The sequence below is a fragment of the Sphaeramia orbicularis genome, chromosome 17 (genome assembly GCF_902148855.1).
Source record: "Sphaeramia orbicularis chromosome 17, fSphaOr1.1, whole genome shotgun sequence".
Lineage (NCBI taxonomy): Eukaryota > Metazoa > Chordata > Actinopteri > Kurtiformes > Apogonidae > Sphaeramia > Sphaeramia orbicularis.
Window position 1 is genome coordinate 27,776,502 of NC_043973.1, and position 25,556 is coordinate 27,802,057.

The window sequence follows — 25,556 nt, forward strand, 5'->3', positions numbered from 1 at the left end:
AAATGCATGCAGTTATAGGTTGTGAAAGTCAGGGTGAAACTCGGGTTCCTTAGTAAAAACAGGACATAAAATGAAAAAGAGGACACTGATTGCAATTAGGTCCATTGTCTCCCATTTATATGGTTATTGGGTGGTGCCACTTGCAGTCTGGTGGCGTCGAAGTTCTCACAGTCAGGATGCCATCGCTCTCACTGGAGCCGCCGTAGCCTCCTCTGGCAACTATCTGCTAACAATGTTCATCTCACTTGGGTGACAAAGCTGCTATAGGTGGGTCTGGCTGAAGGGAAGGGACCATTTCCTTCAGCCAAAGACTGCGTTGCTGCAGGGCCGGAGTTTCTGTCCATCCTGTGATCTGTTTCATGTTTTTTACTTGTTTTCTCCCATTCAGATGGTGTGAAAAGTGTCAAAGGTCGAGGTGGGGAATGAGCTGCCGACAGCCTCCCAGTCACTAAAACCAAACCTGAGCCTGGGTGGCTCCCAGGAGCTCATGCACAACAGAGTGTTGGGTGAAGGACAGCAGGTCTTGATTAATTTCCCATCATGAGCCAGGGTTGAAATGCCAGAGTATTTTTATGAATGTCTGGGAAAATAAGTACACCCGAGTAATGAGACTAACTCGTAGACCAAACTGAAAGACGGCTTAAAATATAGTTTGATGTGGGGGTGGGCAGACAAATGAATCCACATGAATGAGAACGGAAGGGTATCACTTTTTGTGGTTCTTCCACTCTAGAGGGGGTGTGTATCAATCTTTCTGTGTGATAATGGGGTTAGATAGCACTGAGACCTGGCCTCTGGTGGTGACATTGTTGTAGGGCTCAAAGACTATCAGGGGTCCAGCGGCTGAGCTGAAGCACTGGTGGGCTCTATTCACATCAGACCCCTAATCTGTCTTGAGATCAGTTCTTTCTCTCCTCCAAAGCTCCATCTAATTCTAAACTCTCATCATGAACATTTTTTTCTGTTGTTATTATTTCTCAAAAAAAGGCACAGCTGGCTTCTGCAGTCTGTCAAAGAAACCAAATTATTTGTCCAGTCTTTTTTTTTTTCTTTTTCTCTTCTTCTATGACAAATCTATAGGCTATGTTGTGGTCTGAATCTATTAGTGTGCATGATTGATGTGCCTGAGATTAAATTTTCCATTCTAGCTTAAAAAAAAGGCAAGTTTCAGTAGTTTCAAAAACTATGGTCAAATATACAGCCGCAGAAAAAATTATTAGACCATCAAAAGTCATCGAAGATAATGGTTATGCAATCAAGCACAAACTCCTGTGTGTATCATGTGACTAAAACAGACAGAAAAGAAAACATGGAATGCCTAAAAGCACTATTTTTGGCAGTATAGTGTCATAGCTATTGATATTAAAATTGAAGTGATTTTGGTTATTATCAAGAAAACATGGAAAATTTCTAGATATCAGCTCTTAAATTAAACTCTTATGAGCTATTTTTGTTGTTATCATTATATTTGTCCAAAAAATGTACCTTTAGTTGTACCAGGCATTAAAATGAACAAGAAATGGAAGAAAACAACGGTGGTCTAATAATTTTTTCCGCGACTGTAAGGCCTGTCAGTTTTTTACCAGGTCAAGTAAACTGTACCTTTTCTATCTTTCTATCTTTTCTATAATGTTGAGTTTATACTGAAATCACAATGAACAAGGTTGAGCATAATATTTACTGATATTCTCTAACATTTCAAGAATATAATGCTGACAGGGACCTATTGAAAAGGATTTATAAAAAGGACAGAAGAAGTATGAATGGCCTCTCTTTTTAGTTCTGAGTCAAGTCTATTCTAGTTGAATTCATTTAATTTGTTTAACCCTTTCATGCATGAATTATGAGAACCTTAATCAAGATTTTTTTTCCTGAGTGTTCTTATTCCTCTTTAGGCATGAAAAAAACAATGTGATTGATTTTTCTTTTTTTTTTTTTATGAACCTATTTTTCATGGAGTTACAAAAATGTCCAAATGCGTTTAATTTTTGAAGCTCAGAAACATGTATTTACTGACATACTGTGTGAAAACTATTAAATAAAAGCATTTTTAACCTCCTGAGACCCAGCAATGCATTTTTGTCCTCTGTAGGGGACAAAAGTTTGACAGTTTTGCTTAAAAAATACTGTCCATTGTAAAGGACATTCCATAAAAAAAAAAAAAAAAAAAAAAAAAAAAATTCAAAAAATGTCTCGGAAAAAATACAAACAAACAAAAAAAAAAAAGTTGTATTATGTAGTTTCCAATCAAGACAATTGTTTAATGGAAAAAAGCTAAAAAAAAATTCACTTTCCTGGATCTCAGGAGGTTAATGCTGTTAATCTGATGTTTTCTCACATTTGAACATACTATAATACTAGTTATTACTCACGCAGATAATATGCAAAAAAAGAAAAAAAAAACATAAAAAAAAAACTTTGTTAATTACAGTCTAATAACAATTGACAATTGATTTAGATAAAAGCACAGGAAAGTTACAGTAATGGTATGAATGTCAGTGTATGGGATGATGGATTAGTGTCCACTGTGTTGGTTGATATGGAACTAAAACAACAAAACCCATGACTATACAAGAGAACAGCTGTAGAATAACTGTCCACTGGAGTGACCACTATGCATGAAAGAGTTAAAATCAGTATTCATTTCTGGAGGCAATATTAGAAGTTGAAATCCCATTCTATTATTTATTTTCACAAGGTACATAATGAGGTCTACAGAATATTTTTGTTGTGACCCCTGGCAACATTGTGTATTCATTCCATTTTGCTTTATCAAACTTAGTGAGGTTTAAGTGCTTCATTTGCACACACATAGCAGATGTACATCCCATCCTGCTCCACCTTCATAGGGGCCTCACACTCAGGTCAGCCAAGGGTGAAGCCCCCAGTCAGAGGACTTTGGCTACTGGCCCCACTGGCCTGGCCATTGAGCCAACATTGATTCACAAAAAAAACAAAACAAAAAGGAAATTGGTAAAGAAATGGGTAAATAACAACAGCTTGGTTGTTTATGTCATTTTATTTTGGTGTTACAGAGTTAACATTTAGAAATCTACTACAGGCAGTGGGACAAACAGTACCTGTGTGCAGTCAGTGAAAAAACAGAGATGAGGTAAAAGGGCTACAGTGTTACAGGTCACAACACTGTTTAAAATGTATTTCTGCAAATATATACTTTTACTTACTAATATGTACATAGCATGAAATAAATAATTATAAAAAAACATCAACTTTTAGAAATCCATAAAAACGCAAAAAAAAAAAAAAAAAACTAGTTTGTACAAAACTTTGGATTTAAAAACTTAAAAAAAGAAAAAAAAAAAAAAATTAGAACATAAGCAAATTGTCCACACAAGCAATCAATCACAGAACTGTATAAAGTGTACAGTAATAAACACAATGTAAGGGATCTTGTACTGGAAATGGTTGCTGTGTAGTTTATCAAAGATGACCTAAAATACGGAACATTTTATGGCTCCTTAATATTAATAATTTCAGTCATGGTAAAAAGGAATAGCTGATGGGAAGTATTGATTAAACTATACAGGCCTGAGACATAGCATCATATTGGCTGTAAACAATAATTCATCAGTAACTTTGAACATTCCTCTGGAGTTGAGGCTATCAGTGAAATGGTACATGCATTTTTTCATAAACACTATGTCACTTTTTTCTACTTCTTGTCTCAGCTTTATTAGTTTTGTAACTTTCCAAATAAATAAATACTATTGCATTTCATCTCAAATTAAGGGGAAGCAACAGAAATCATGTTTGCCCTGATGTTTAGCATGACTTAAAAAAATAGAAATAAAAAAAACAAACATTGGTAACTAAAATAACATATCAAATCCTAATTTGGTCTACTTGGTTAAACTGAAAATTACTGTATGCAAAAATTAGTTAAAACTTCACATTTTTTCCAAACTATATATAATAGATTTCTTTCACAGAAAGAATGAATACATGCAAGAATACACAAATAACACAAATAGACATAGACGTACTATATGTAAGAACCTAAAGACACACATACACTTATTTTCTTTACTTAGCAGCATTCAAAATAAAGGAAGTATTGATAGTTTCAGTGATGCTGCTTGCTGTTTAGTTTAGGGAACAAGAAGCCACAGCTGAGAATCATCACATGCACAGGTTTTGGTCATTGTTTCACTGCAAATCACACTGCATCACAGAGCTTATCATACAGTTCATTTGCGGTTCATTTGCCATTTGTGTTTATTTTTTCCCAGGGAGGACAGATTTACTTCTATTTAATCAAATATCACAAAAGAGAGATTATGACATTTGTATAAATGAAAGAAAAATATAGTGGGAAATATTCATAAATAACAGTTTCCCCCACACCCAGTCACACAAGACACTGCTAATACTGATAAAAACAGGGAGGACATGCTTCATATTTCTCGATGGGACACAAGTGCTGACCTTTCAGATTTGTTTACAACTCTCTGACCACTGCAGACTTTGTGGGAATTCTTATTCTTGTCTTTGGTCATAACTCTATGTTATTCAAAGCATTGCTACTCTTCAGAAAAAAAAAAAAAAAAAAAAAAAAAAAAAATCTTCCAGTGTTTTCAGGTGTTTAATGATAGGCCTGCATTTCAGGAGGAAAATGTGCAGACTGTATGTTCTGTGTATATTCTTGTGTTGTCGATGCTGACTTAATGTGGCTCATGTCTACTCTGAGAAAGAAACTTAAAGCAGATGTTAAAGTGTTAGCTTAAGAATTTGAGAATATGTAAACACAATACAGTGTAATAACTACATTCGCTCAGGTGCAAGTGCATTCTTACCCAAACATCACTGACATTAAACAAATATTCATTCATACACTGATAAGGTTAGTTTTCAGATATACACATACATACAAATAATGTTCAGGGAGGAGAATGCATGCTGTTGAGTGGCTGATTATAGGAATTGCTTTTTCACCTTTTGTAGCGAAACAAGTTGTGTTGAAAAGGTGGTCGAATGTTGAAAAAAATGTGACATTATTGTAGAGACTTGAAGAAGTTGGCAGTGCTGTACTATTCTCAATGTAACTACCTGGAACATAGGGAAAAAAAATCACCAATATGGTGTTTGTCTATTAGCCAACAGTTCTTCTTTCCTATGTCAGTACATAAAAAGTCTGTCATCATCACTAGGGATATTAACATTATTGTCATCATCACCATGATTATGGGTCATCCATATCAATAACCAGTAAACTTTTCCAGTTGATTAAGGCAGAAACAGGCTCTTTTTAGCATCAAAGCGCAATAAAACAAAGTGTCTGTCACTGGCTGAGTCCGTTGACAGATCAGACAGGTTTATAGTCTCTCATGTCTTGTTTCTTCGCTTGCTGAAGTCTTTAGATTTTGGTGAATAAAAAACGAGACTGCTGGATGTCTCTATTTGCAGGTGTGCACATCATACACTCTTACACACTCCTGACAGCTGACGTAGCAGCACCAGTGGAAAATACAGTGACATTTCTCCTTTCTCTTCTCAGTCCGGGTGTTGTGACCTCTGCCACAGCAAAGGAGGTCACACCCATCGATGCCGTGGGACGTCAGGTTGCAAACTCGATCGCGGGTGCCAAATGAACCAGTTTCAGGATTGGGGTCACAGAAATTAGGCGAGCTTTCGTAATAAACCAGGTCTCGCTCTGTGGGGGGTTTGAAGTAGTTGTACTTGGGTCTCAAAGTTTCCACCCACCCGCGGGACTCTCTGTGTTTCTCCACCACCATCTCTGAAGCGCTGTCATACTTATCCTTCATGTAGTCACCGATAACTCGAAAGTCAGGCTGAGACCACCAGCATGTCTTGACCTCACAGCTGCCAGAGAGACCGTGGCACTTACATTTCAGGAACATGTTGTCATTTAGGGACTGAGGATAAAAAACAAAGTGTCAATCAGATATCTTAAAGTAGCAACAACACAATCAAAATTAGTCTTTTTGTTTTTTGCAATGCTAACCATTCTTCCGGCCTCATTGTTGTGGCGATTCATAGCTGAGCGTGCATCGGGGCGATTCTCTCTCGCATCTGCAAACTCCCTGGACACCATGCTCCCAAACTCCACATCCTCACTGCAGCCTCCCCACTTCCATCCCTCACCAGGGGGGCCCTTGTGGCGTGTGTCGCATCCACAGATGGTGGCTGAACCCTCAGCGCAGGCACGGGTCACTGCAAACGCCACTCCAGCAGAAGCAATGGCGTGAACAAATGCTGACTCACGAGTGGCTGTGAAGAGAAATAAACATATTCATCAAATCAGTTCAGTTCAGTTAATATAACATCAAAGTCATGTTGCTTTACATCAGGGGTGTCAAACACATTTGAGTTCAGGGGCCACATACAGACTAATTTGTTATAAAGCAGGCTGGATCAGTAAAATAATATAAATAATAGGATAAGAACTGATAAATAATGTCGACACCAAAGTTTTCTCTATATTTTTGAGTGAAAAAAAAGTCAAATTCCATAATGAAAATGTTTACATCGACAAACTCCACTTGAACGTAACATGAACAAATATGAACAACCTGAAAATTCTTAAGAAAAATAAGTGCAATTTTAGCAATATTACGCTTCAGTTTATCATTTATACATGTGCATCATAACTTAAAGATCACAGTGACTCTAAAAATACACAAAACGTAGTAACATCCAGAATATTGGTAAAATCCTACATACTTCTCTTAAGATTATTGAAATTTTTTGTAAAAGGCTAGTCTGTAAATGTAAACATTTTGTGTAATTTTACCTTTTTTACACTAAAACAAAGAGAGAAATTTGTGGTTTTCTTTATGTATAGGTTATTATGATACTGTTTTACTAGTCTGAACCATTTTAGATTGAATTAACCTAAAATGATTTTAACACTATTGATTGTTGATATCTTCAGTGTACTTTTTGCATTTCATAAATTCATCCCACGGGGCAGATTGGACCCTTTGGCGGGCCAGGCGGGCTGCATGTTTGACACCTGTGCTTTACATAGTATGGTCTGGATCATGGATTGTCATAAAATCCAGAGCACTGGAGGCTACATCCTGGAGAAAAACACTGGTGCAGAATTCAATCATCATGGAGTAATTGTTGTTTTGTGTTGCATAAATGTAAAAAGATAAGACATACATGATCACGGAACTATAATTGCTTAAAAATGTAGGTCATCACCTGTTTATGTCAATGTCTGCATGCATAACAAGACACTAACAAGACTACAACAAACACAGCTGTGAAGTTTTGAAGTTTACATACAATAACACCTTTCCTATAATTGAGCTTATATGTTAAAATCATACACGCAAAGATGTATACCAGCGGTTGGCTTCATCTAGCGCAGACATCAATCGTCCTTTCTCTGAATTAGGCCAGCAGGGCCTCTGTGTCTCTCTGACATAGCTAAGTGATGACTCAGAGGGATCAGGATCTTCCAGAGAGATAAGAGGAAGAGACAGACCTGACAGGCCTATAATTAAGGGACTCAATTAAGCTTTTGAAAGTTTAGGAAACGGCCTCAGACTGGTACAAGTCACGGACACACATTATTGTGATGAGACGGCATGCTACTGTCCAGAACCTCAAACGACACAGGAAACACTACGACTGGGAGGTTTTCTTTATATATCAAACAAATGTGATTGAAAAGCAACATAAGCATAAAGTGACCAGTGAGTGAAAGACTATAAAGAGATGAACAGAGAGTTTTCAAGTTAATACTCAGGTTAGGATGCAGTGTGTGTGAAAGAGACACAAAGAGAAAGCATAAGAGTGTGTGTATTTATATCTACAGGAATAACACAGAGGAAGAAAGAAAAGAAAGAAGGGAGTATAAAGCTAAAGAGAGTATGAGCTCCTCCCTTACAGCAGGTTCCAACCAGTTCGAAGACAAAAGGGCATTAGAAACAATGATGCAAGAGAAAAGGTCTACTGGCATCCTCCACCACCCACTTCACACTACTACCGTATGTACATAAGGTTACCAGCGTTTGTGCTACACCTGAACCTCTGCTCTTGATCCTCCAACTCTTCTGCAGCTGTGCTACTGCATGAAAATGTCATGAACCATTATTTCTTTGTTGTCTTTGAAAGTAGTAAGATATAATAGAATACACTGGAGAATAAAATAGAATAATAGGAGCATCACTATGTGCTTCCTGTTATTACTACAAGTGAGTTTATTTCGGATACGTCTCACTTATAGTAGTAATCTGGTGAAAACTGATTTCATTGAAGGTGCTTGTAAATGAAATATTTTCATCTGATTAGTTCTATTTTTGGGATGAAAAGTATCAAATAATAAAACATGAAAGTCTGGAGAACATCTATGGAAACTGTGATCTTATTGATGATAAGGTGCATAATGTGCTGGATGGGTGAAAGTGGGAAAGGAAGATTATATTTCAGATAACATGAGCACCTAGCATCTGTGTGTGTGAAGGAAAAGAGTATCTTGGTTAAAGGAGGAAGTTTTAAGGTTGTCAATCACAGCCACGATCACAAATGTGTCATATCTGAACTCCTCTGAAACCAGAAATTGAATAACTGATGTTTAGATATTGAGAGAATAAGACAAATATTAAATGAATGTGATTATATTTAACAGTCAGTGGTGTGTCTGGTACTTTTGGGGATATTAAACCAGCTGTCCTAATTGAGAAGAGGGGATTAACTCCACCTTGAAACACCAGCCCGTGCATTAGTTGGTTTTATGACCCATTTATGGCGTTTCAAGACACTTCTCCTCTGACAATGCTTCACCGCCAAACTTTGCCAGACCCTGGCAGGCCAAGTGGTCCCTACAACCTGCTGGGGGGTTGAATCTCCTATTGTGCTGCCACTGTCATGCTGTGTTAGCCTCACAATGGCCCCAGATATTTTATATGAAATTTGCCCTAGCCAGTGATTAGTGGGGACCAAGTTAAGTCATAGCAACAGAGAACTATGCATTGGCTGGACCCCGCTTGTCGGCAGACGGGGAAATCCCTATTCAAATGGTTTAATAAAACAATCTAAAGGGCGTGTGAATGGGGAAAAGCACTTTTTCTCCTGCTTAATCTCATGGTTGCGAAGATATTGTGCTCTGAGCAGTGCCCAGCAGGGAGTGGGGCTAAGGTCCCCCCATCAACTCCATTTACCACACCCCTTCTTTCTTTCTTGCCCAGAGTTAATGATATACTGGTGAGCAAGCTTCCCTCCCCCAGCATGGAGAGACATATGTCTCATGAAAAGCAGAGACCTCTTAGCTCATCCTAAATAGTTACACTTTCTCATCCTCAGGTCAGAGGTCATAACCCACATCCCTTGACCTTTTGCCAGTTAGTGTTAGATGTGGCTGAGTGATTTAGGTTAATTTATTAGGTGGATTTCCTGGAACTTGGGCAGGGCAGGACTACCTAAGGGGAATGAAGGTTAGATCAGTCAGAGCTACACCAATATAAAACTTTGCAAATCCCTCCAGATCCATGACATATTAGGTAATAGGGGTTTCCTATAAACCTCATTTTAATTTAATGGTTTCAAGTGGAATAGTGATGTGCAGGTCTATACCTGTATGGGTGGTAACACCTGTATAACTGTGACTGTCCACTTTTTTGTTGCAAAGTTTCCCTCACTAATTCTATCATATGACTCATAAAGCGATGGCTGATTATACCCATATAGTAGGTAGGTGTTCTGTAAATACCAAGAATGCCGAAACAGCTCAGGGATTGGCTCTGTGGACTAAGAACACCTGCGCAGCTTTCTATTACCTTTCATCACAAGCAGATTCCAGCAGTGCATGTTTTGACACTTTAGTTAATGTAAATTAATGAGTGCTGACGCAGACATAGCCTGGAGGTAGGGCTTGTGATTTGGGGTGTGGAGCGAATAGAGAAACAGGGAGAATCAGACCATGTGCAATGCACTATATGAGAGCTTATGAAGGCATTTTAAAGACAGTACAGATTTAGATCATTTATTGCTAGACACATGGGATGGCCTGACTGCACTCACTCACATGGAGTTATGCCAGTGCATGTCATGTTTGGCATAGGCATAGTTATACATGGAGAGTGGAGGTTGTGTAAACCATTAAAATGTTTCCGAATGCAGAAACTGTGAAACATTCTCTACTGACTTTTTATTCTTGGCCTATATTTCCTGCTCTCCTTAATAGTTGATCTCTCTGTGTTTCCCTTGTGAAGGTGAAGAGGACATGGGCAGTGATGACCTAACTGGTAGGAAACTAAGCCCCTAAAGTCAATAAAGCTGCCTCCTCTTCCTTTTAGCTCACCCCAAAAAGACAGGAAGAAAGCAACACACAACAGTCTGAATCAGAGACAAACAGACACCAGTGAGGACAAAAGCGTGAACAAACACCAGCATCAATCAAAACCAATGAAATGGAAGCCCTCTCCTACTAAGCCCTATCAAAGGCCTGTGAGCCCTTGAGTCACTTTTCCTTGGCCTCTGACAAAGGCACTTAATCCAGCCACTTTGACCTCTCACATTATTAAGGGCCTCAGTGACCTTAATCCAATCAAAATGATTTACTAAAGCCCAGTAGCAGCCTCCTCTTTCCACTCAGTAACCCGCAATTTAGGCCCAGGAGGGGATGCAAAGGGAGATATGTGATGGCATTTTGCACCACAAAAGGGCTCAGATCGAGAACCCCTATCGTTAGCCACCTACTTGAGCTCAGACCGCCTCTATGAACTGCCTCAAGAGTTTATTAAAAGCAATTGCCCTTTCTAACCTCCAGCCCCCCCATGTTTATGTCAGTCCTCTTTAAAGAAGGACACAGGTTTAGATCCCAACTTGTCCCATGTTTATATATGTTTTGATGCTAATTTTCAATTTATTTTTTCAGAATCGGTAAATGATTTACCTCCATACCTGATTCCGACTGACTGACAACTATAGCCCCTTTTATACAGGACTTCTGTTACGGGAATATTTTGCCTTTATTCCAGAACAACGTCTGTGTAAATGAAATGGTTGGATCATTTGGTCCCACCTCTGTCATGGCTTTGTAACGCCTCTGGAGGTAGCAACAGAGCCATGATAAAGGGGGAATCATGATTCTGGAACACTGTGTAAAAAGAACACCTCTTGTTCCACAACCAAGGTGTCGTTTTGATGATGGTAAATGGACTGCACTTATATAGCTCATTTTCTACACCTTCATGGTGCCCAGAGCGCTTTACAAAGCCTCACATTTACCCATTCACACACATACACCAGTGGGTGGTTGCTGCCAGGCTCGACTCGGAGCAATTTAGGGTTCAGTGTCTTACCCAAGGTCCACTTTGACATGTGGACAATCAGAGCCAGAATTCAAACCACCGACCCTTTGGTCATTGGACGACCCACTCTACCAACTGAGCCATGGTCGCCTTCATGACGAATTGCGTGTGTGACCCCCTCTAACCCTAACCCTAACCCTAACCCCCATGCCGGGGAGATTTAAAAATGAGCGTGGGCCGTGTACAGTAAACAAACATATCAACGGGACTAGAAAGATGTCAAACTAGTTAAAGGCTAAGGTCCATGAGCTGCTGTCACTTTGGGTGGAGGACTCTATCCATGCTAACATTTATGGAACGGTGAAAGACAGGCCAACTCTGGAGAAGTTAGCAACACCGCAATCCTCGGAGTATTTTCCACGCACAAGTCACACTATACGCTGCATCACTGCCCCTTTGATTCCTGAACGCAGGTCCGCTGTGTAAAAGTCCAGCCTGTCTCACCTCTGTTACTCCTTTGGCTTGGCTGTGGAAATCTGTCAATGGTGGAAAAAAGGTGGGATCACATCTTGCCTTTTTTCTGGGATTTCTGTGTAAAAGTGACTATTGTCACATAGTGCAACAACATTCACCTGAAGGTCAATATCAGCAACATTACTAAAGTTGTGATGGACACCTGAGAAAAAAGGCTCACCAGTCCAGTACCTGACCAAATGTGAAATATGGTCATAATCTCCCTTTATGTCCTTGAGTTATAAACACCAAATGATAATATCACGGTAAGGATGACAGTTTGGATATAAAATGTCAATACTTGATTGTTTTACGATGTAAAATTCTGTATACTTTTTTTAATCTAATGTGCTATATTTGTTTTAATATTTTTGTGAAAATTCCACCTTAATGGAGGAAAAAACTCTTCAAACTTCTGATGTGTTGGGGGCCCTGGTTTTGTGATTTTTTTTCCTCTCCTAAATTGTGCATTGTGTGGGGATTTGTGCACCTTGAGCCTATGATTACACCAGCATCGACACAAGGCCAAGTCATAATACTGCTTCGAGGAATCTAATGGGAAAATGTATTTCAGAAAGTCTTGTGTAATGCACTTCAGAGGAACATATAGAGAAACAATCGTAGGGGATTCCCTCCTTAAGAAAACTCCAACAAGACAGAACTCACTCAACTTAATTGTGTACATTATTTCATGCATATAGGCTGCTCAGAGCTGTCTTAGTCTAAGGTCTATTTAAACAAGGATTTGAATGAGTATAATGAATGATGCGTGCTGGGAGTGCAGCTTTTCAAATGCAAATATAAGACATAGAGAATATTGAAATGATAATGGACGAAACATCCATTTTTTCACTTGTCTTTTTTGTTTGAATATGTTTCATGACAAACAGATGCAGCAGTCCTCACATGACGACAGTGTGAGCTTAAGAAAATTGTTTTTAATCTCCCAAAAATCCAGTAGCAGAGGGGTTTGAAACATGTCTGGATACTTGCCAGAGGTACACAAACAGTGTCTTGAGGTTTCTTTGCTCTGAATGTCTTTGTTTAAAAGGACAGTGCACTGCAAGTCATGACAGTATTTGCACAAATGTTGCTTACATTACCTTTATCTAACACTGGTCCAAAAATGGCCAGGTTGTCATTGACCGTGGTGCAGTTCCAGCGTCGGCCTCTAAACTGATGCTGGCATTCCTGGATGCCAATCTTCACCCCTTCTGCCACGCTGGGCATGATTTCCACGTAGTTCCGACAGAAACGCAGCTGTTTGGGCACCAGACCTGGGATGCTGCCACAGAGGATGGGTTGAGTACCCAGTGATGAATACTGGTGGCCCACTGCTAGTGACCTAAAAGGAGGGGGAGGGGAATAGCAGTGTTAGTGCATTTTCATAATTACAACTTCTCTCTCTGTCTTTGTCTTTATTTTAACACAGACAAAGTGGAAGACTGATTTCCCTCCTGGGCCGCAGTGTAATTTGGTGTCTGCATATGACTGCTTGTGTATGTTTATTTGGTGTATCACATGGTGCTATTAGTTGTCCCTCCTTTATCCCTTCAACTACCCTCCTGCAGACACCTGGCCTTTGTGCGTATTGAAATTGCAGCCCTGCCACCACAGAAGCAGCCAGTGATTCTGTCTAAGATGAAAGTCCACGGTGCATCTAGAGGTCTTCATAGACCTTAAGCTGACAACTTGGAAAACTACACCTTGTTATTAACTGTCCGCACACTTAACAGGCCGTCAGCTTAGGGTAATGAGAGTGCAAACCCTACATTGAAACTTCAGAGTGTATTAAGTGTAACACAAAAGCCAACCCCCTTTTTTCCTTTGAGGAAGGTATTTTGGGATACAACAAGTGCAAACTTGGTTTCCTGATTACATCTCTCTGTCTTGCTCCCTTTATTGCTTTCTCTCTGTGTTTCTGTCTTTATTCCTCTCAGTTAGGTTAACTTAATTTTCTGTTGATCATATAAAGGGACTATGTATTAAAACACTGCACGTACAAGAAACCGGACTAATATGATAGAACATTTCACAATAAATCAAGTGGTAATGGTCATATTTCAGCCACCTGTCAAAAATTCCAGCATTAGTAATTGACTTGAACGTCACTCTAAACTTTTCATTGAAGGATAATGGAAGTGGCAGAGAGTTAAACTCCTGACCTGAGATGTTTGCATCTTAATGAAACATTACCAAAAATAATATTTGGGTACTTGATACCATCAAAAACGAGCCAAATTGTTACAGCTAGACGTCCTATTATCTTTGGCAGATGCCTAGCGGAGCAGCTACAAAGTGTCTTGGTGGCACTCCAGACAAGCCTTTGCTTCACGTCAGCTGTCTGTTAGAGACCGGGCAATGGCAACAGCGATCAGGTGATCCTCCCCTGAGTGATACGGAGCTTGATAACAGTTACTGTAGCTGTTGCACAAAGGCAGAGCCAGAGCAGGTGTGCAGCCTTTTAGCTGCTCAATTGGCTCACTGTGTGCTGACCCATTCACTGTTGTTCAAGGACTAATTGCTGATCACAACAAGATTACCAAAGCTCCTGACACTGGCCTCAGGCTGTTTTCTTTAAGGCTAACAAGCATTTAAGAAAAAAAAATAAAAATCTCCATAGCTGAATGACCCCTGGCAGATGACTTCACATATTTTGACCTTGAATACCTCAATTTGTATATTCTCACTATGTTTTCTCACACTGTAATGTTTTCTGCCTGCTGTCAAAGCATCTGTAAGACATCGGCTGACCTGGGAATTGAACCACTCTTATTTCCCCCAAGCAAGTGGCAGACTTATATATGTCTCACACTGGCTTTAACAGAATTTCTCGCCTAATTTCTACAGACTACCAGACCACACTGGTTAATCATAAACGAGACATCCAGTGAGCAAGCTGTGGCAAGTTTAAAATGACTCCAGAGGAAATCACATTTGTCTGCAGTTTGTCTGCAACATCAATCAGTAAACAAGGGCACTCTTATTACAAATTGACCTCTCTTTGGCCCTTGTCAGTCTGTATTCTGAAGCACATCCTAGCTTGGCACAAAGCTAAATTGCAAAGAAAATTGCAAATAATGGTTGGCCATATGTTTTTCAGGTGGAAGATGATTAGTGGAAGCAAAAGGAGGTGAAAAAATAATGATGGATGTCTGTATTTTATCAGATATTTGCCTCTTGGTCTGTTCAGTGGAAAACCATGATGCTTTTAAGATGAATATTCATCCTTCAGTGATAACATACTAATATACTGTATATTTCCTCTTGTAATGTATATCTCATCAGCTTGTCCCTTTGACACATCTTCTTTTCGCATGCATCATCATATTATTATGTTCTTTAGCTACAATGCTTAAAACCATCATGAATCAATGTGCTGTGATTGCTCCACTTAACTGAGTCTGTCTCACCGGGGCTGAGTAATCCATGGCACTTTTTCCTGTGTTAGTAAATGGCCTTCAAAAGGAGGCACGGCATGTTCCACCTGGGATGATTTATGATTTTTTAAGGAGCTATTGCATAAAGAACAGGGTTGTTAGATACTAGCTCCAATAAATATTTAAACACAAGTGCTGTTATTCTTTGTGTTGCCTGTGCTTAAGCATCTATTTACTGATCTTGCTTTTGTGTTTTGTCTAATTCCTCCCACGAAATCCGTTTATTCTCTTCTTAACCCTCTAGAGGAACTGGTACTCAGTGCGTTTATTCAGGTTGCCGATGAATGAGCGGCCTTGTTTCACGATACAATTGAAAACTGTTACAAATAAATACTTAAGCAAAACATATATCACATTAAATTTTTGTCTCAGTGCAGACTTTCCCCCTCTCATCTAAGTGTATCCAGCGGAGGTTTAATGCATATTTCAGCAAGCCCAAGCAGGGTACCTTAGAATTACCACTTTACTTGTGGGCCCTGGGGCCTTGGAGCCGACTTTGACATCAAGAGAATATGTTTGGGAAAAGGAATGTGCGGCAAGCTTTCACCTCCAGGTATTTATCTTCTAAGGTGGGGTGGACTAGGGAAGGGGGTGGTGAGGTGGCGGGTGCAGCCAGGCTATGTCATGGCAGGTCGAGAAGAGACAGACATGAACCTGTCCTAGTGCAGATCCTGAGCTAATCGCCACAGACTTCTGCCGTACAGAAGGTGAATGTGATGCAGTGTTAGAACCACTTCAAGCCAACTTCAGCAGCCTCTGTCAGCAGAACATTATGAGTTGCTTTTCATAGAAGCAGTAGATGGTTGACATACTATTAGGGAACAGAGAGACAATGCAGGCGTACTGAGCGCAATCCTAGAAGAACCACTTTATTTGACTTGGGCTGAGTTGCTATGAAACACAAATATATGCAAGGGGAGAAAAAAGTGAGCGTGACGTCAACCATGCAGCAAAAAGCGTGACTGCACGTTAGCTTGCTGCACAGTGATACAGCAAACTCGCTCCTTTTTTGTTTGCTTGTCTCTTTTACTTTCAACATTGAACAACCCTCAGCACAAAAGTTCAGTTTTTGACTTGCTGCCATGGTTTTGCAATGAATGGAAAATTGGTTTTTCCTGGTGTCATTCATATCACACAAAAGAACTGACCTACTGCTTGAATGGATACTGAAATTAAAGACCTCTTGCAACAGCATTAAAATGTATCACAAAACAAAGTGTTAAACATGTTCACATCTGTACTAAATATTTCATATTTGTACTAAAAATACACTGGGAGAGAAATGAAAATGTGACTGCAACTTTTTTCCTTGATTTGGGTCTTTTTTTTTTTTTTTTATCTTTCAGTCCAAAGGGCCCACTGTTCTATCAGGATTTCCCTCCAGCTGAGCGTGTAATTAGTTCCTCATCAGTATTACCACCAGGGGACCCATTAAAGGAAGCAGATAGGGTACACCCTATATCTCACTGGGTCCAAACATGGAATGATTCAGCCAAAAAAGAAGCCATTTATCTTTGCTTGACATGCTGATGGATAAGACATGGACACTGTAAAACCAGACAAGATACAGAATGAGGCAGCCTATTGATTTAGAAAATAAAGATGTGAATAAAAAGTATATGTTGCTTATTATTTTAAATATGATGATGATTATAATCCTTATAGTAAAGAACAAAGGAAACACAACTCTTTAAAGTCATTATGAGTCTCCTGGATGTTAAATGTTGATTTTTAAGTGAAACGTAAAAATGGTGTCATATTCAAGTGATAACAAATGCCTCTACTTACGAAGCTGTGGTTACAGAACAGTCAAGTATCTTTTGGCACAAAGTGATAAAAATGTCCAAACTGTGGTGAGATAACAGCCTGATTCTGTTCCAAACGCGCAAAACCCTGAAAACACGCAGACTAATGATCCGATGATACTAATACCGACACTTACTACATTACTGTTTTTTTTTGTTTTGTTTTTTTTTTTCTTTAATCAAGAGTAGTTTATCTGTATTATATATCTTAATTTCCGTCCTGGTTCCGTTCCACTTTAAACCACTTTAATACGCACACTTATGCATGCGTGGACGCGCGCAAACACACACTTGCACCTGCTGCACCGACAAAATGAAAAGTGTTCTTAGTCAAACTGGGTTCATAATGAAAACCTGCACTTATGTAATATTATATCACACATCGAATCTAAATCATATATAGTATTCAATGACGCCGTCTGGGAATATGTTTTCATCAGCTGTGGTGCGTAAAAGCGTTTTTAACATCAAATCGTTTTTTTTTTTATTCCCACTGAATTGGACTTTTCTGGTGCGCAAACTATGTTTTTACCTCAGACTTAAAAAAAAAAATTAAAAAAAAATGTTGCGACATCTTTACCCTCAGAGCCCTTGCTGTCAAAACGAAATTCCTGAACTGAAACTAACCAAACTGACAGAGAAGGGGCGCATCAGATTCTTGTAGCAACCATCAAACACACACACACACACACACAAAAAAAAAAAAAAAAAAAAAAAAAAAAAAAGAAGAAGAAGAAGGACATGAAGAAGCTTTCTATTTATCCGGGATGTAAAAGAAAATAAAACTTACCACCAGATGGGATAACTTGCCATGACATGCGTGAGCCAACAGAGCAACAGGAAACATCCAAGGTATATCATCCTTAAAGTTTCGCAAAACATCTCCAGCAGAAAGTCTACATGCGCGCACATAGGCTACGCGCGCAGAGATTTTAAGTGAAGAGGAGGAAAAAAAAAAAAAAAAAAAAAAAAAAAAAAAAATCTACACGGATGGATGTTTATTTCTAACCTCCAGACAAGTCCCAGACTAACTATCTTTCGCGACTACTCGTGGCAGAACTCGGGAGCCAAATATTAAAAGTTAAAAGCTGCTGTCTTTTTTTTTTTTTTAGGACCCAATCAGCAGGTATTGCCAAAGGGGGAATTCTGATGATATGTTCCCTGTGTTCTCTAGTCAGGCTGTTTGAACTCAGACACCAGAATGAGCTAATTTTAAGATGTGTTTTTAGTGCTCATTGGGAATTGGTCGTATTAGCATGCTGTGAGTGTGATATATAATGTTGTTTAAAGCAGAGAGGGAGGGTCTGAGGGGTTTTAAATAGACATCGGAACCCCTGTGGATTGCGTAGCTATAACAACCTGTCCGGATTTCACTCCCTGGCTTGAAGCTTCTAAAATGCAGAAATAAATATGTGTGAATTGCTTGGGACCATTATTTAGCTCTCCAGTCTTTTATTTTGTGCTTGTTTGGCATGAATGTAAAATTAGAAGTTTTAGACGTTTCCCAAGAGACTGATTAATTCAATAAAATCCAACTGATTGATTTAAAAAAAAAAAAAAAAAAAGACTTAATTAAATATGAATCTATCACACTGTTAAAAGATTAATGTTGTAAAACTCATATTCTTTCTTAATATTTAGTTTTTCCTATAAAAAGCCACACAAAAGTGTTTTTTTTTTTTTTTTTTGTCTCTGTGTTGCGTTCACAGCTCAGAGACAAACTGTAAAAAGTCTGCCCGCATGAAAAGCTGCCAAAGAGTCTGTTCGAACAAAAATATCCGATAAAATTGGCCGCAAGATTGAGCTGGAATTGCAGACGGTCTGTTTCCCTTTCTCAATGTCAAGTGGCTGTTGATAGCTGATCTAATAGGAAGTGAACCTGGTCTCTCCATTTAAAGCCACTGATGCTTATCTGGAGATTTAAAACAAAACAAAACAAAAAAAAAAAAAACAAAAAAAAAAAACATGCCCTACTTGTACAACATCAGTGACTAATAGGGCTGCAAGGAAGGACAAAAAGTTAACTTCTATATTTAAACACAAGCTATGTCTCAAGTAAAGCGACTTATTTAGAGTATTTTATAAGTTCATAGGTCGTTAGAAATAAAAATGATGTAATGATATATATATATATTTTTTTAATATCTGTCATTCCATGTCATGAAAAATGCAATATTTTGATTTCATAAGAGTGAATGCCTGGGCTTTTTTTGTGGTTTAGACGGACTGGAAATTACACAAAACAAGAGTCAGCAGGCCTCAGAAAAATTAAATAACCACATTAATGAGGTTGACTTTTATACTGGTTTGGAGCAAATTACTGCCTGGTATGGTTCAGATGATAAAGAGATGACAATGAGTAGTTTATAGTGAATATTACTGAGCCTAAAGTGGTTATATAATCATGTAAGATCAGTGACATATGGATTTAAAATTAAAGTCTTTATTAAAGTGTCTGATTTCTTGCCTTCTCTTGGCTTCACCTGACTAAATGGGACCTAGTTCAACTATTTATTCATCCGCTTAATTCAGTCATGCCTTATTAACACGAGTGTTTTCTCCTTCAGTGGTGTCTCTAAATGCATCTCCAGCAGAGGTTACATGATCAATCTCAAACCTCCAGAGGCAGCTGAAGACAAATTGTTAGTGCCATCTAGTGGAGAATGACTGCAGAGTTTAAAACATAAACATACCATTGTTTCTTACATTACAATAATAAATTGTGTCTAGCAAATGACTTTTAGTAATGGATTAATTTTAAAAACACTTATTTCATCAGCATGTCAACAGTGCAGTAATGGAAGTTAATATTAATGAAGAGTAGAAATGGAGATTCAACAGTTAAAGATAATATAAGAATAAAAATGAATCGAAATGAATGAACAAACGCAAGAACTATTATTTCAACAAGTTCCATCACCTATACTATGATAATATTCAGGAATATTTTTAATATCTGTTCTGATATTAGATATTATTCTAATAAATTACTAAATATTACATGTTAATATTTTACTGTGCAGATGAGAATAGTTCACTCTTCTGAGCAAAACAAAACATGAATTACGACGGTGTGATGATATATATATATGTATTTTTTTTTTTCCTCAACTGTTTTCATTCTTGATCCACCAGTAGAAAAACAAAACAAAACAAAACAAAACAAAACAAAAAAAAACACCTTTTTTTGACTATTTTCCTCAACCCATCAAGACCCAGTGCTACTTTTGAGGCATTTCCCAAGTGAATTTTTCCTCTGTAATCAACCTTTCTTAAGTGATTTTTCACCATTTATAATAATATTCATTCATTCATTCATTTTCTGAACCCGTTTTATCCTCAGTAGGGTCCCGGGGGTTGCTGGAGTCTTTCCCAGCTACTTACGGGTGAAGGCGGGGTACACCCTGGACATGTCACCTGTTCATCACAGGGCTGAATTTATTATAATATTTTCCTCTGTATTTAACATTTTTCACTGTAAATCATGTATTTTCCTATATTTAATTTACTATGTTTAATTTGGATGTTCATGAAAACTCAGAGTTAATACAAATATTATATCAAAACAGAGAAAACTGAAGACAAAGAGACTTTTTCAGCAAAAATGTCAATTACTGAACGTAAAAATAAGTGTCTCCATCCACTGTCATTTATGAAAACTAGAAGATGACGGTGTTTCCATGTTCACTATGGAGCCTCTGAACGTCCAAATGGGTCATATCTGATGACCATGGAAAGATGACAAACTGCATTTTACTCTAATTATTTACATGTATTGATAGGATTAATGGATCAGCAGGTATTAAACAGTTTAGTTCAGTAGATGGTTTTGGTCGTCGGTGGAGGTTTGAGTCTTTATGGATTAAATTTCAAGGGGCTAACTCTTGGCTCATGCCCTAACCATCAACAAATTTCATGAAAGTCAATGCACTAACTTTTGTGTTTGTCAGACAAACGGTAGCAATCACATGACCTATTTGGCTGAGGTATTGAATGAAAAGATGTACATAAGGAGCCAGGGGTTGGAAGAGGCTGCAGAGGAGGAAATCTGGAATGGGAGGTATTAAATGAGACGTTAGATCAACTGTGAATTGGATATTTTTCTCCACAGTAGCCGTCAGCATTGGCACTGAGATCATTTAGTAAGAGTGTTAAACACATGAAAACAATGTGATGCCTGTTCAGCTCATGGCAGGTGAATGTGTGCAGAGAGACACTGCCAGAAAGTGTCAATCATACAGTTCAACAAGTTACTTAACATCTGGGTTTACACACCTTTAAAGCCAAATAAAAGCACACAGGTATTGTATATAAATTGGTGACGAGTACTTTTCCGAAATGAACCGTTAGTTAATAAACATCAAACTGGCTTCACCTCCATCGAGAAGTTTCCCACAATTTTTTGGCACGGTTTGTCCAGTGAGGTTTTTCCCTCTGAGCAAACAGAGGGATATCATAGCACCTCTGTGTGCCCACAGTGACCTCACTGTGATGCTGATGTCATTTAACAAAATGCCATTAACGCCGAGTCACGTCCGACAAGTGAGTCTTGTCATTGCTGTGCATCATCGGCCCAAGTCAGACTCCCTCCAGTTGACACAACACAGCCACACTAACATCATGCAAAATGAAAATACTCAACTAATCACATGTTCATTACTTCACTGTGTTTTCCATTAACATATTCCTGATGTGCCACAAAGATTTTATTGCACGTTTGTCCACTTAAGAAATTGAAAACCAACAAATACATGCACAAAGATGTTATTAGTACATCACTGCCGCTTTCATAATGTTAGATCTGCGTAAACAGGTGATCATTCCACTAGATGTCAGCATTGTAGTGGAATAATCTTTTGTCACAGCTGCACTTTTAACATCTAAAAAAAAACACTTAAAGCTGAACAGTATGATTCACTACTTCTACTTTTCTATATGTACTCTATATATACTTATCTATATTTAGACCCAAATATAAGCCAGTGACCAAAACCATTAACTGATCTAAAATGTGTAATAACTTAAGAACCTCTAATAATATCAATACATATAAATAATTAGTGTAAAATACAGTTTGTCATCTTTTCATGGTCATCAGATATGACCCATTTGGATGTTCAGAGGCTCCGGAGTGAACATGGAAACACTGTCATCTTCTACAACATTGATTCACCAGTAAAACCCATGGAGTTGGATCAATGACAGTGGATGGACACACTTAGCTTACATTCAGTTCATGACATATTTTACTGAAAAAGTCCAGTTTTTCTGAAGTTTTCTCTGTTTTTGGTATGATAATCATCAAATGTAATCTCAGCATGATGATTAAAATACGTGATCAGTAAAATAAATACAGGAAAATACCTGATTTTTACTGAAGAAAATGCAAAATGGAGAGGATAATAGTTTGATAAATGGTGAGAAATCACTTAAGAAAGGTTAAATAGAGAGAAAAATTGATTTGGGAACTAACACAAAAGTAACACTGGGTCTTTATGGGTTAAAAGTCTAAAAATGGTGGTATTCATCCAACTGACACATCAAACTGCGACAGAAAAATTCTGTAAAAATATTTTTGGTGTCATGTATTGGAGGACCCTAGTCAGGATGAAGCAGGTTCAGAAGATGAATGGATGAATGATGTTGGAGGCTTTGAGCAGCAGGTTTGGTTCACCTCATATTGAGACAGGCTTAATATGTTATGATATTATGTATATATATATATATATATATATATATATATATATATATATATATATATATATGTGTATATATATATGTATTATGATAATACAAGTTAATCTATTTAGGACTTACTTCCTCACCTGATTTAAACTGTTGTACAGCAAAAATAATAAAAACAGTCAATAATATATGACTGGTATACAGCCTTGTAGTGGAGAGAGGGTGGAGAGAGTTGCCTGAATAAGGCTACGTTCAAACAGCAGGTCTTAAAGGAGTGATATTTTGCTTTTTAAAAATGGAATTATGCATTTTAAAACATTTGCCTGTGGTCTACATAAACTGTAAATGCTATGTTTGGGTCTGAATTCTTCATTAATTCAACTCCACAGGTCCATCTTCAACCCTATTTCTGAGTAATGACACCAGAAAGGTCATTTTGAGCGCTGGCCCTTTAAATGCACATTAGTCACTTCACGCCCCACCCCCTCCAGGTTGTTGGCTGTGCTGCTCTGTCCCGTTCAACAAACAACTGAACATTTTAGGTAATCAGCTCAAACTTTGGACATATTTTCAGTTTTTACTACAACCACTGCTGCTGACAAACAATTATGTCATGCTCGGAGAAATGTTCATCAGAAGTCTGGACCTTATATGTGCAAATGTTGTGATGTAACTAGTTATAGACGTAAAAAATTAAGCAGGAATTAAAACAGGTTGTAGAAATCCACTCGATTTTTGCCAAAATGAATATAAAGACAGCTTTGCAGCACCTGGAGGGTTCAAATTCAAACTTCTGGAACTATTACGGTCCACAAATACACAAATAAATGTACCATAGACTAATAAAAGTGGGTTTAGCAAAATATGACCCCTTCAATGCACAATTCGGATGTTTTTGGTGAAATCCGATTTTTTTGTGTGCTCGTTAATATTACACATTAAATGCGACTTTTATCAGTTTTGAGTATGAACTGAATGTGACCCTGAAGAGACCTGCATGTGCAAAAGAGGTCCTGACATAATACGTGACAACGCAGGCATGCACTGTGTTTACAGAAGTGACACTCCTGGGATGCAGAATTGTGATGTTTGTCGCATTTCAATGACATAAAGGTCGGATAAATGCGACCTGGCCGTTCAGACTGAAGTTGCATTGCAAAACAGCAGATACGCATCAGATTTAGGACCACATATGAAAGTGGCCTGGGTCGGATTTGAAAACATCAGATCTGTGCTGTTCAAACTGTCTTTAACAGATCGGATACAGGTCACATATGGACAAAAGAATCGGATTTGGGCGACATTTGCCTGCAGTCCGAATGTAGCCTAAGTAACAAGACAACCCGAGATCTCACATCTGAAAACAGCTCATCACTTTCCCTTGCGCTCCTCACATGGGAAAAAAAGCGACTGGCCTGACTCGACTTTGAGCTTATCTTCAGGATGGGCATTGCCACAGGCGTTGACGTCCGTATCTTGCCTGCTCACCTCTTGGCAATACAGGGTGTAAAAAGGCTACTGATAAGAGAAATCATGGGAGACGACTTCAAACCTTAATGTAAACTGTCTAGGTAAACTTTGAGGTCAGAGTCGATGCTAGAACACGCCTGAATATGTCACGTGTGTTGGCTGAATATGAGACCAGATCTACGTCTTGAGTGTAATGTTGTGTCTATTTATAGATGAGTGGGAAATTATAGGGAACCCTGATGGACAAACACAGCTAATAGAAATGTTCGATGGTTGATTTTAACTCATAAAGACCCAAACATCCATTGACGACCAAAACCATCTACTGATCTAAACTGTTTAATACCTGTTGATCCACTAATCCTATCAATACATGTAAATAATTGGTGTAAAATGCAGTTTGTCATCTTTTCATGGTATTTATAATCTTTTGTCACAGCTGCACTTTTAACATCTAAAAAAAACCACTTAAAGCTGACCAGTATGATTCACTACTTCTACTTTTCTATTTGTACTCTATATATACTTATACTTATCTATATTTAACCCATAAAGACCCAAATATAAGCCAGTGACCAAAACCATCTACTGATCTAAAATGTGTAATAACTTAAGAGCCTCTAATAATATCAATACATATAAATAATTAGTGTAAAATACAGTTTGTCATCTTTTCATGGTCATTAGATATGACCCATTTGGACGTTCAGAGGCTCCATAGTGAACATGGAAACACTGTCATCTGCTACAACATTGATTCACCAGTAAAACCCAAGGAGTCTGATGAGTAACAGTGTATAGAGACACTTGTTTATATGTTCAGTTATTGATATTTTGCGGATAGAGTCACTTTTTCTTCTGTTTTCTCTTTTTCTGATATAATAACCCTCAACTTTAATCTGAGCTTTTATGAACATCTACATGATCAGTAAATTAAATATTGAAAAATACCAGATTTTCACGAAAAAAATGCAAAACACAGAGGGTAATATTACAATAAATGATGATAAATTATTTCAGAAAGGTTAAATATAGAGGAAAAATCATTTGGGAACTGCCACAAAAGTAACACTAGGCCTTTATGGGTTAATGATCACAAAACCAAAAGAAACATAGACTACCTCACTTGCAGAGGAGTTTTTTCTTGGAGTTTTTCAAGTTTTGACCCATATAAATGAGCTTCCCTTAAGCTTGACTAAATACTTAATCACCAAACTCATTCAGTATGTAGATAGTGACTGGAAGTACGGTACTTTTTCCATGCATCTTAATTACTTTCCTAATACCTCATTTATTCTGAAAACTGTCCTTACTAAGTGACACATCAACTTCTTGCAAGCAAAGACAGTCTCTTCCTGCTGTGTTTTCCAAAGCCGCCATGACTTACAGCCAATGAACTA

General features: G+C 38.1%; 1 protein-coding gene across 1 annotated transcript; it reads right to left on the bottom strand.

The window, feature by feature from the left end:
* Window positions 1–4,918: 4,918 nt before the first annotated feature.
* Window positions 4,919–17,913, bottom strand: wnt3a (wingless-type MMTV integration site family, member 3A). The gene is made up of 4 exons (XM_030160853.1): window positions 17,792–17,913; window positions 12,860–13,101; window positions 5,984–6,249; window positions 4,919–5,894 (listed from the first exon to the last, which is right to left on the bottom strand). The coding sequence occupies exons 1-4, from the start codon at window positions 17,911–17,913 to the stop codon at window positions 5,415–5,417; spliced, it is 1,110 nt and encodes a 369-aa protein (XP_030016713.1). The 3' UTR covers window positions 4,919–5,414.
* Between the last annotated feature and the right edge of the window lie 7,643 nt (window positions 17,914–25,556).

What these genes read in the sequence shown, in the direction of transcription:
- wnt3a (XM_030160853.1), bottom strand. Translation starts at nt 17,913, where the DNA reads ATGTGCGCGCATGTAGACTTTCTGCTGGAGATGTTTTGCGAAACTTTA. An exon ending in GCAAGTTATCCCATCTGGTG is followed by an intron (nt 13,102 to 17,791) that starts GTAAGTTTTATT and finishes CCCTCCTTTTAG; the next exon opens with GTCACTAGCAGTGGGCCACC. An exon ending in TGGACCAGTGTTAGATAAAG is followed by an intron (nt 6,250 to 12,859) that starts GTAATGTAAGCA and finishes TTCTCTTCACAG; the next exon opens with CCACTCGTGAGTCAGCATTT.